Source organism: Lacerta agilis, chromosome 6, assembly GCF_009819535.1.
Source record: "Lacerta agilis isolate rLacAgi1 chromosome 6, rLacAgi1.pri, whole genome shotgun sequence".
Classification (NCBI taxonomy): domain Eukaryota; kingdom Metazoa; phylum Chordata; class Lepidosauria; order Squamata; family Lacertidae; genus Lacerta; species Lacerta agilis.
The window spans coordinates 39,888,488-39,900,909 of NC_046317.1; the positions used below are offsets into that span (position 1 = coordinate 39,888,488).

The following is a 12,422-nucleotide window of genomic DNA, read 5'->3' on the forward strand; positions in this document are numbered from 1 at the left end:
TTAGACTCCTAGGAAGGAAGAGTGGGCAGAATAAATAAATAATATGTATGAGAAGATATCATAAAAAGTGTTTCCACAGTACACAATGAAGACACAATGAAATGTTAGGAAGCGGGGTATTGTCTGTTCAGAAAAGAACCATGTTTAACCGCAAAAGTTTGCAGATGCATAACTCAAAGAAAATATTGGGGCACAAAAAAATCACTTTCTTAACAGAAGTTATGCAAATCAAAATATACTAGTGCATTTGCATTTTGGGCATGTAAGATGGTTTGTATGAACAACAGGTTACTTTTTTAAAAAAAGCAATAGTAGCTCATTTAATTAAAAGTTACATTCCTGCAAATACAAGACAATACATACTTGTAAAACAGAGGGGGAAGGTTGTCACTTGATCAGGGTCTGCAATGTAAATGAATGGTGACAATCATGATTTCATATTCCTGGATACTTGTCCAGGTTGGCCCCTGAGCATTAATAGCTTTCACAGCAGCAATAGAACAACTTTCAAAGTGCTCCTTGGGTTCTTGAGTTGGGTTCTTCCAGTCCAGCTTAAAGACAAGAGACTCCTTTTGTTTCTGTGTGGCTGTGTAGACAGTTTGCTGGTGTGTTCTGAAAGATGCAGTTTTCTGCTATGGAAACAAAACATAAACCACTATTAAACTCTCCGTTTCTCTCTCTCTCTCTCTTGAATAGATTTGTCTTTATCATACTTTATCTCAATCTTCCTCCATGGAGCTCAGGATGGCATACACGGGGCAATCATATTTATTTGCACATAATCTGTGACTAATAACCTTAGAACCAAGAAATAACGTACCCCAGCCGAGATCAAGAGCTAAGGCAGAATGTGAACCCCAGGCTAGAATCCTAGGCCTGCGAATGCCCCATTAAAGCCAACTGGACTTGCTTCTAGAGGATTGCACTATCAGTTTCCCTACCCAGAACATGTTAACTACTACAGCTGTAGCTCTACACATGCTTCATAAGTATAGGCTTTAAAAAGAAAGGACAAGAACTCTGAGTTACAATCCTGTTCTGTGATGAAGCACAGAAGGTGATTAATACTAGCCTAAAATAATGCATGAAGAAGATGACAAAGATATCTTGGCACGGGCCAAATCAAATTGTGGGACACCCACAATTAGGATCTTTCAAGCTCCTGTTTTGCTTACAGTGACTTGGAAGATCAGCTCTGGGAAAGTTTCACTCTTTCTTCCTATGTGTTTTCCCTAGTGCAAATTGCTTTCCCCTCCCATGCTATTAAAAGGTAAAGGGACCCCTGACCATCAGGTCCAGTCATGTCCGACTCTGGGGTTGCGGGCGCTCATCTCGCTCTATAGGCCAAGGGAGCCGGCGTTTGTCCACAGACAGCTTCCGGGTCATGTGGCCAGCATGACAAAGCCGCTTCTGGCGAACCAGAGCAGCGCACGGAAACGCTGTTAACCTTCCCGCTGGAGCGGTCCCTATTTATCTACTTGCACTTTAATGTGCTTTCGAACTGCTAGGTGGGCAGGAGCTGGGACCGAGCAACGGGAGCTCACCCCGTGGCAGGGATTCGAACTGCCGACCTTCTGATCAGCAAGCATTGACTCTGTGGTTTAACCCACAGCGTATTATTTAGCTCCAAAAAGGAGGCAAAAGACAGGAAACTATTAGCAACTCCATCAGAAAAGGGGCATGGAAAGAAAGGGTTAAACAACATTCCTCAGAGCACTACTCTGCCAACCTCCAAAACAGCACAACAACAAAAATGCAGGAGATTCTATTAGTGGATTTCCTACCTCACATCTAACTTGTCACTAATTTAGCCAAATCAACAGTGGTCTGCCATAAGAACAAACAGATTCATCAACAGATAGTAGCTGAAGTAGGAAAATGCCCTCTTGCATTCTGCTGGGGACAATGGATCAATAATGCCCAAGGTTAGAGTGCCAGAAAGGCTTGCACTTCAACAGCTAAAAACAACCATGAGGCTTCACTCCATTGCCTGTATAAAATCCCCACTCATTTGTCAGAGCAATGGTGATACAAATGATGTGCACAGCCTTGCCTCTTTCTCCATCCTTTTTGCCCCAAGTCAGTCTCTTGGATGCCAAAGCTGCTCCATGAAAGGGGCTTGCAGGTCTTCTTCTTCTTGGGCAATCACTCGTAGCTGAGTAAAATTGTCTTCCATGAACATGGTTTTGACAGTGAGTCTGTAAGTGACTATGGAGGCCAATTCTAGATCCACACATCTTTCCACAGTGGGGACGTAGGTTTCCGGGCGCAAGTTAATCCTGGTGACAGTTTGCCAAGCGTGTCTTCCTCTTAGCACATTTCTCACTTTTGTCCTGAGTTTGAGCATCTTTAAAGTCCATGACAGCTTTGATAAAGGCTGTTCTCCAATTGGAGCGCTCACAGGCCAGTGTTTCCCAATTGTCGGTGTTTACATTTTTACTAGAAGGACAGATCCTGAAGTTGAGGCTCAGTACTTTGGCCACCTCATGAGAAGAGAAGACTCCCTGGAAAAGACCCTGATGTTGGGAAAAATGGAGGGCACAAGGAGAAGGGAACGACAGAGGATGAGATGGTTGGACAGTGTTCTCGAAGCTACTAACATGAGTTTGGCCAAACTGCGGGAGGCAGTGAAGGATAGGCGTGCCTGGTGTGCTCTGGTCCATGGGGTCACGAAGAGTCGGACACGACTGAACGACTGAACAACGAACAACATTTTTTAAGATTTGCCTTCAGAGAGCCTTTAAATCTCTTTTGTTGACCACCAGCATTACGCTTTCCATTTTTAAGTTCAGAATAGACTAGTTGCTTTGGAAGACGATAATCAGACATCCAAACAACATGACCAGTCCAACGAAGTTGATGTTGAAGAATCATTCCTTTGACAATGATTCTTGCAGGTACTGCTGCTACAGTGTCATGGTTTCAGCTCCTCCCCCAGGAGATGGAGTAGGGCAGCCTTGCAGTGGTGGAACAAAGATTTCATTTGCACAGGTACTAGTCAGTGCAAGAACAATGTTTCCTGTTACACCAGCTTAGTCCTTGATGCAGTGCTGTGTAACTACTGTATAACTACATCGAATCAGGTTTCAGTTCCTTTGTTGAATCAATGCTAGCTCTCACACAGTTGGCTACGTTACTTTCTGTCATGCTGTGCATCAAAGGACATAGCAATACAGGTATGCATCAGAGATGTGCATCAAAGGCACAGCAGAAAGATTTGATCAAGCCCATTTAAAATATGTGCTAATAAAACATCAACAGGCCGAAAGTGCACAAAGTGCAAACAGAAAGAAACAGCCAGCTTCTTCATGAGCAGCAGAAGACTCTGTAAAGTGGCATCCAGAGGAGCGGGGGGGGGGGGGGGGGGAGGTCGGTTACACTTCTATGTATGCTTGAGAAGACTTGCTTTGAAACTCCTAGGGCTCTGATTTTAAAAACAATATTAAACTGCATGGTTTTTCTTTCTAGGCTATCAAGTTAAGTAACATAGAAAGCATATGTTATATATGCATTCCTCCTTGGCCATGGATTGATCTGTTGGCATTCACAACTCTGCATTAAGCAAAAACCATAGATATTTATGGTACAGTAGCTGCTTTCCAGTCCTCTTTTTTATCTGCACTGAATTAGCCATCAGATTGTTTTCCTCATCTTAAATACTCACTTAAGGAGGAGCGTGGACATGGAAGAAAGAAGTATATCTACATAAGCTCTAAGCTCTGCTCCAAGACCCAGAAAAACAGCTTGGAGAAAAAGCCCCTGCTACTACTAACTTTATTATCTTCACTTTGCCCCTGCCTCCCATGTTCATCAATATACCAAGGCTTTATATTGTTTCACTGGTAACATAAGAGGAAAATGACTGTTACTCATATTTAATCTAAGCACAAACACAAGAGCTTCTGATCACAAGGCATTTAGCACTGCAATGTTGAACATTATCTGTTAACTCTGTTCTACCCTGTTTCCCCTTTGTATTTTGTTTAAACCAATTCACAAACCAAGAACTTACACATTGAACACTAATAATGAACCATATGTTGTAGATATTACACGTGACGAGAAGACTTGGTCTATTTACCGGTATTTGTATCATTTATTATGATCCTTATTTATAAAACCCAATAAAAAGTTATTTTTAAAAATACACCCTGAAACTCACTAACAAGATTGTAAAGCCAACCAAAGGAATGCAGTATATTTCATTTGTTGACTAAAGCATGTTTCTTTTATCTGCATTTTTATTTCAAATCCTCATTGATCAGTCAGCCACACTGTGCTGCCTCCCTTTCAGTAATCCACAGACAAGAGCACTACAAAAATAATTTTCTTCTGTCCAGATGAATCAGTGTTTATTCTCAATGGCTAAATCCTTCTGTCTCAGCTGAATTATGTGCTCTATGACGCAGACAACTTGGCCTTTCACCTGAAATGTTACTACTGCAATACAACATACTATCTCCCCCACCCCTCTGGAAGAAACAATCCACACTCATTATTCAGGAATTAGACCAATGCTAAACTACTTAGCCCAAACTTAATTTCCTGTTTTACCCAGGGGTCCATGTCCCAAAATGTTTGCTTTCATGAAAATGTTTCATTGACTGTTTCCACAATGAGTTTTAATGCTTCCAATTGTCAGTTGTGAAATTCATTAGCACCACATAAGGGTGGGGAGGGCAACCTGTGGCTTTCAGCCTAATTTCATGGGGTAAGGGGCAGGGCCAGCCCACCCATGAGGTAAGGTGAGGCGATTGCCTTGGGTGACAGGATCCAGAGGCAGAAGATCCCAAAATGGATCTTTATTCCCCCTTTGTCCCTGATGTAGATCTTCCCTCACCCCTTTTTTCCCTGGCAGGGAGCTGAGTACCATTTTGTGGTTTGCCTCAAGCATCAAAATGTATTGGACTCTCCCCAGGTAGCTCAGAATAAGAAAAGGATGATTTGGAGGAACCTCTGCCAAGTGATCATTTCAGACATCTAAGAAGAGTGATTTGTCCTACTCCCAGCAGTCTGCTACAGAGAGAAGGGGGCGACAGAAAGAGACTTCTCCTTCTCCTCTCACTGTGTACCTTCAAAAGATGCTGGGAGGCATGTCTGGAGGGTGCACAGTGGTCTGGAGAGGAGGAATGGGGAAAGTTCCCTAGTGCAAATGGAAGTCTACTGCACTAGTGGAACATCAGTACTGGGTATAACCCAATGTTACCTAACCCCTGCATTTCACAAAAGTTAATATTTGACCTGAATGGCCCTGCTCAATGAAAGTCACAAAGTCTTATAGACTAAATAATACAGCAACAAAGTAGGCATTCAAATGAACAATCTTGCAAGTTCCATGACTGCAGAAGAGGGTAGCGGGAACACACCCTCCACCATTGTACAGGTGAAGGGTTTGTTTGAACACACCTATACTGCCTTTCAAATAGCAAATAATTATCATCGATCCTGAATTCAAAGCAAACATTCCCTCATCTACAAATAAGAGACTGTGGGCTGTAACGGGAAGAACACTGTACCTATTTGCTTGCAGAACTGGTCCGTACATGTCCTGTTCCACACACCTTTCTTTAACATAAAGAACTTCCTCTAGTCTCTCGACCTGAAAAACAAAAAGGACATCTTTCTCAGTCAACCTGAAATGAACCAGGCATCTTTCAGTTACAGGATCTAATGAGGATGCTCTGTTGGTATGGTCTGAAGGTACATGAAGCCATCACCTTGCTGAAGCTAAGTGAGTCTGATCACTATCTGGATAGGTGACTGCCTTGGGTCCAATGACAGGAAAAAGGGGGGCTCTAAGAAAATAAATAAAGGGTGCTTCAGCCAGTTAGCAAGAGCAGGCAGTGCAGTGGGGAGGTGCCTTACCAGGGCAAGGCAGCAGCTAGAACAAGGCTGTGTGTGTGCACACTGGTGGGAGCATCCATTGGTGTGCTTGCACAGCCCTAACCTTGCACCTTGCCTTTCCCTGCTCTGCATCATCCCAATAAGTGACAGTGATTACTGTCTGAAGAAGTGTGCATGCACACGAAAGCTCATACCAGGAACAAACTCAGTTGGTCTCTAAGGTGCTACTAGAAAGAATTTTCGATTTTGTTTTGACTATGGCAGACCAACACGGCTACCCACCTGTAACAGTGATTACTGTGTTAGGTGGGTAGCTCTGCAGCACTGCCCCAACCACTCCTGGTAGTTACTCTTGACCGGATGAATTAGCATAATTTCTTTTCAGATCTGATCTCTGAGCTTCTGACAAAGCAAGGCTTAGGAAGGCAATGGCTGCATAAGTTGAACTTGGGTTAGCCTCTTGGTTCTGAACTTGCTCTATTATCAGAATTAAAATGCATCTTGTACTATTGTAGTAAGTTGGCAACCCTAATAAGCAGAGGCACCAAAGTCAACTTGTGTATTTGCCTTTTAACACTTACTGCGCAGAGTGTCAGCTGTTCCTCAAAGCCTCAGATTATCACTTACAAAGGCCAAGTAGAAAGTTTCAACAGCTTTACTGTTTCTAATTAAGCATATTAGGGACATTCAAACATGACTGACTAGTTCCAAAGGAAATGAACAGATACCCAGTTATGATAAAGCAACTTGATCATCAGCTAACTTTATAATTAAGAGAGAGAGAAGAACAGGTATCAACAGATTTAAGTTAACACACTTAAGAGTATATTAATCATTTTTAACAAGCTGGAAAACTTCAAATTCACACATATATATTTCAAATCAACCTAATTAAGGTTGTCATAGTTACCAAATGTGCCACTGAGTGATCTTTCCCCAGGTCATTCTTTTAAGGGAGAAAAAAAGGAAATGAACGAGTTTGTCTGATTCTGAAGTTCATTTAATAATTAGACCAAGCTAGTTTTGAGGGCTTGAAAATGTATGCTGCTGTATCTGTACCCACAAGCAATTGTTGCTCAAAGACAGACATTAAAGCCTATTCCTTTTCCAGTCCATTGACTGTTATTTCTAAATTGGTCATTAATGTATTTAGCAAGTCATCTTTTCTGCTGTGACCTGGTGTTTTCTGATGGTAGATAAAGTTCCACGAAATCAACTGTTTTACCATAGTTATGACGACATATGAGGCAGAAAGGGGGTGCATCCAGATGGGAGGTTTTGTCATGCCCCCACTAAAGGAAACCACTTTGGAGGATCTGGAAAAGCAGTCTGGAGAAGCAGCCTACGTCACAGGGCCATGAAGCAGAGGAGAGGAAGGTACCCTGGGGGTCATCTAGTCCAACTCCCTGCATTGCAGGAATCTCAACACATGCCCCCCTCCCATACAATTTGAAACCATCCCAGATCATGCTTAGCTTTGCAAATGGGCTAGCAGTTTTATTGCTGCACCACTAGTTGGCAGTATATATATACTGCTAGAGCTTTAATGAAACACCACAATGCCCCACCCCCAATTTCAAAAGATTGAAATAATAACTGGAAAAGTAGCTGGTGACTGATGATAGGTTTAGTTCCAATTTCAGAGGATAATCAATACAGTTCCCTTGAATTCACAGAACAAAACGTTTTCATCTGGAATTGAATTAAATTGAGTAGGTCTGTTGCCTAAGGATCAGACAACTAGGACTAAGAATCTCTTAATTAGCAGGCTGATATGCTTGCCATCTCTGGAGATTGTCCCATTAGGAAACTTTTAACAAAAAAAGGAAGCAAAGAAGGTGGCTTGCTGTTTCTGTCAGGCTCAACTTTGCCTTTCAAAAAAAAAAAGTATTAGATGTTTTTGCTAATTAAAATAAAATAAGAGAGCTGAAAGGATTCTCTATAATATGATTGCTCCTCAAAGATCTTTCCACACCTCTCTGTTGGAATCAGGACATCTTTCATATTAGAAATAATTTCACTGTGGCTCCTACAGCTTGCATTATAATACTTAGCAAGAAGGTGAACAGGAGGTCTATTTTTAAAGAAATGTTGGCTCCTGTCATTTATGAAGATTTTCAATATGAGCTTTGATATGAGTTTGATTGGTCTTATTTTCTGTATATCAGCAGTAATGAAGGAATAAAAATAGGTGATGATTAGCCCAAACCAGAACTTGCTAACACCAATGGGAGCCTTTAGTCTGCAGCTGAAGCCAGTTGTGGTTATGGGCAAGGGAGGTGCATGCTTTGTATAGTGTGGGGATGCCCAAGATTAAAGTGACTACCATGCATTTGGTAATAAGATTCGGCGTCTGAATGTAGTCCTGGACCCAGCACCAGTTTTGGAGTTGCAGGGCACTAACAGTGTGGGATTATGACCACACTTTGAACTCAAGGATCTGTCAGCTATCATCCATGTTCCCCTAACTGCCACGGTGAACTACACTATCAGAGAACACTGATACCAGAAAATTCATCAGGAAAGTCTTCTGATATTGTATTTAAAGATAGCAAGACACTGTGGCGATCAGTTTATAGGTCAGGCCATAGCTCTCAAATAGTGATAAGGTCTTCCCCAACATAATGGAGGCAAGATCTAAGAGAGCTGCTAAGTCATCCCAGTCCAGGTGTGCGTCTTTTCCAACAAGCTGTGCAACAACCCATTCCCTTCCATTCCTAATGAGCACAAAATGGAGCCCTGTGATTGGCTTGCTCCTTTTCACTGTTGTGCTGAGTGACTGTTCTATTGCCCAGTGGACTACTTGTTCTCCTGCTACATACTGTCTGAATATTTTTTTGCCTCTAGAACTTCAAGAAGGAATAAATGTTGCCTGAGCCATCTGAATTTGGAAGACTCGGAGAGCTTAATGTTGATTTAGAGAGAGGCTAAAATTTGAGGCTGCTTGATATCAGAACAGTTTAAAAACCCAGGTGGTGAGGAATATTGGAACTACTAAAGAAACATCTGAATGTTCTCTGCTGAATGAAGAGCTCTTACCTGCTGACTGTAAGCTTAAACTGAGGCCTCTATCCAGTTTGCTTTGTGGCTTCGTGCTGATAAACAAGTAACAAAGAACGCACACAGTGATGATAAAAGCCAGCAGGACCACTGCTGCAATTGACAAGCCAATAAGTGCTCCAACACTGAGAAAAGAAAGCAACAAAATTTAATGTGCTGGACATTCTAGAAGCATTGTCAAACACACCACAACAAGAAATCATCAGCATCACATGTACTTAATGAAGGAAGACAGATGTTTTGACAGAATAGAGAAAAACTGATATGCCTTTAATATTCTCATGGGAGCTGAATTTGTCATGAAATTCTACTCTTATTGATCCAGAGCAGAACTCCAACATATAGTTAGCAGAGTAAAAACTTAAACACGTTGCAGGATTCAAAAAAAAAAAAAAAATAGTCCAGAGGCAATTGTATTTCATCCAGTAGAGCTTTACTGCTACTGAAGGCAAATGAGCATAATGGTCACAAATCCAATACAATCAGGATTGGCATTGTCCGTAAGAAATCCAGTTGCAACAGACATAACTTAAACTTACAATAACTTATTAATAAGACTAAACCTTAACACTATACAGTGGTACCTCGGGTTACATACGCTTCAAGTTACAGATGCTTCAGGTTACAAACTCCACTAACCCAGAAATAACGCTTCAGGTTAAGAACTTTGCTTCAGGCGGTGCAGCGGCAGCGGGAGGCCCCATTAGCTAAAGTGGTGCTTCAGGTTAAGAACAGTTTCAGGTTAAGAACGGACCTCCAGAACAAATTAAGTACTTAACCTGAGGTACCACTGTTATACAGAACATCACACCAGAAGAAAAAGAGATAGAAAGAGAAACTGAAACCCAGGCTCCCTCTGGCCTTACTTTTATAGTCAGCATGACCTTGACAGAAAAAGATAAGAGATCCAGTTTAAACCAGCTGTACTTAGCTTCTCTGAAGGAATAACCCAAATATCATGAACCTTCTGCTTGTTTCTTTCACACAGAGAAGCTTCTAGAACCATCTTGAATTAAGTAGAATAGGAAAGATCTTTACACATCAGATCAATACTTTCTCTACTAAGAAAATGCAAACTGACACTCCCCCCCCCCCATTTATTAGGTACAGGAAGTATTGATATGCAAAACACCTATAGAATAACATTGCATGTACACCTTCCTTCTACAAGAATAAATCCTAGCCTTTTGTTGCTAGACCTGCAATTTACAGCAGACAACACATTCCTTCACTATTCCCAGGGAGATAAACATAGACTCAGAGAGAGAAGGGGACTGAAGATATCTAGTTCAACTTTCTGCTGCAGGAAGGACAATATGCTTGTCAGCCACACACACCCATTGTGATATTCAGTTCTAAATGGACTAAAACAGAAGTAGTGCACTGAAGCAAATGTTTTGCCACAGGCCGCCATTTTAGATTCCATGTTGCTGGTCTGGTCTTCGCATGCAACAGAGACAGGTGGTAGAGTCCCAAGGTTACAAAATGGACTGTACAGACTGCATGTGGAGGATCATTATTTTGAATGATCCTTTGTATAAAATTATTACTTTTTATTATGAAAAAGGTGAAATTCCTCAGGTTTCTTCTTAATTCCTACACAGCACTGCCTTTGCTGTAGAAATTTTGTATTCTGTGAGGTGGACTTCTATCACATGAAATGTAGTAGCACCATCTGTCTGCATAGATTAGTACTTAAATTCAGTCACTGATGATTGATATTCTTCTTTTGGGATGACATCTGTTACTTCTGAGGAAGAAACTGGCAGAGAAGGGAGTGTAATGAGGAACTTTTAAGTGTTATGTTGCTATTCCAACCATAGTTGACACCCCATCCCTAATGATGCCGTCAGCATTGAAAGTGCTGCTGTTTTTGACTAGTAATAACTGTTATTTTGACAGAAATAACTGTTCTTGTCAGCAGCTATTTGGTCTGCCTAATTTTCTGAAATAACTCAACATGGTGTCAGAAGTCTAAGCCTTAAAACTCACAATTACTTACTATCACAGAGTTTTAAGCTCCAGAAAGCTTCAACTTTGATGATGCATGTGCAAGGCCATGCCTCCTGTGAGCCACTTATTTGGCCACAGTGCTTAGTGATGTATGCATGTACAGTAGGTGTCACTGAACACATGAGGGGGGCAGGACCCACCCACAAGATGTCATTTGCAAATACTCTTTTAATCAATATCTAGGTGATCACAGTTGACACTCCTTAGAAATACGAACTTATTCAATACTTTGGTTTCTCTTCATATTGCATAAATCTTTTTATCTTTTACTCATATAAACTTAGCAGTAGCATAAAACTTTTAAAAGAGTGTTCAAAGTGTTTTCTGTGTAATACTATTAGTAATATATTAGTATTAGTAATATATTGGAGGACAGACTAGACAAGGGATTCCGCCTCCCCCGTCCCCTCAGCTTGTTAACTCAGGTGGACTTTTCCAAGGCTGCATAAATCCTTGCCACAGCTACACTATGCATATTGCAAATGCAACATGGAGGCTACAAGCTTATACCCACTTATCTGGGAGTAAGCCTCACTGAATTCAATGGTATTTGCTTCCAAGTGGAAATGCATAGGATTGCACTGTGAATATAACATGACTTGCCTAAAACCACCTGGATTAAGTTTGAACCAAATCAGATTCTTGTTAAGAAAACCCTTTCACCCATTATTAATGATGAGTTATTTCTACAAAGAGACAAATCTTTCATTTGGATTAATTAGATTAGGCTAGTAGCTACCATTCTCCTGTTCTGTACCACTAATATTAATTAAGAGTTAATGAAAAGGCATGCATTGGAGTCTCAAAGAACCCATCCTTTTGTCACCCTGGTTGTTGCCAATAATAGATATACAATGATTCAAAGCACATGAAGGGAAATTATTGTATGTTAAGTCCTTTTTTCTGCAAAGAGACGATCCTCTCACACTGCTTCTGCTACAAGGTTGCTAAAACAGGGGTTTTAAAATCCCCTCCTAAAAAAAATGCAAGCTCTAAGCAACCGTTTAGATTCCAATTTGGTTACATTACCAGTTTGCACATTCACACCCCTGCCACACACATTCCATCTCTGCTAGTGGCTTAGCTTAATTTAGTGCCAAACCTTAGCCTGGTGCTAAGGACCAGGTAGCACTGAAACGGGCACAGAATCATTATACAACCTCTGAGCGTGTGCAGAGCGCATCCCACTAATTCCACACACAGAGATACACCAAAGGGTCTTGGCACTGTGGTGGACTTGGTGCCATCCCCTTGTCCTCGAATGGCTCTAGGCGGGCGGGCAACCCCCCCAGCCTGCCTCCTGGTCTCACCTGAGCCACCACATGTAGTTGTGCTCGTAGGGGAAGAAGCTGTTCGGGTCATCGCAACAATACTTGAGGTCCTGGAAGCCGCAACAGTAGATGGAGCCGGACTCGCCGTCCTCCCCCGGGCAGCTGAAGGCGCTGACCAGCACCTTGTCGGCGTTCATGTAACTCGTGCAGTCGGCGCTCATGGTGCACCGTGCA

At 41.7% G+C, this 12,422-nt stretch overlaps 1 protein-coding gene across 2 annotated transcripts; it reads right to left on the bottom strand.

Annotated features, from left to right (window-relative positions):
* Positions 1 to 302: 302 nt before the first annotated feature.
* Positions 303 to 12,422, bottom strand: SHISAL2A (shisa like 2A). 2 transcript variants are annotated; one of them, XM_033152121.1, is made up of 4 exons: positions 12,228 to 12,422; positions 8,884 to 9,029; positions 5,517 to 5,599; positions 303 to 629 (listed from the first exon to the last, which is right to left on the bottom strand). In XM_033152121.1, the coding sequence occupies exons 1-3, from the start codon at positions 12,407 to 12,409 to the stop codon at positions 5,568 to 5,570; spliced, it is 360 nt and encodes a 119-aa protein (XP_033008012.1). In that variant the 5' UTR covers positions 12,410 to 12,422; the 3' UTR covers positions 303 to 629; positions 5,517 to 5,567. The 2 variants fall into 2 exon arrangements, with proteins under 2 accessions (XP_033008012.1, XP_033008011.1); XM_033152120.1 differs by having other exon boundaries at positions 303 to 632.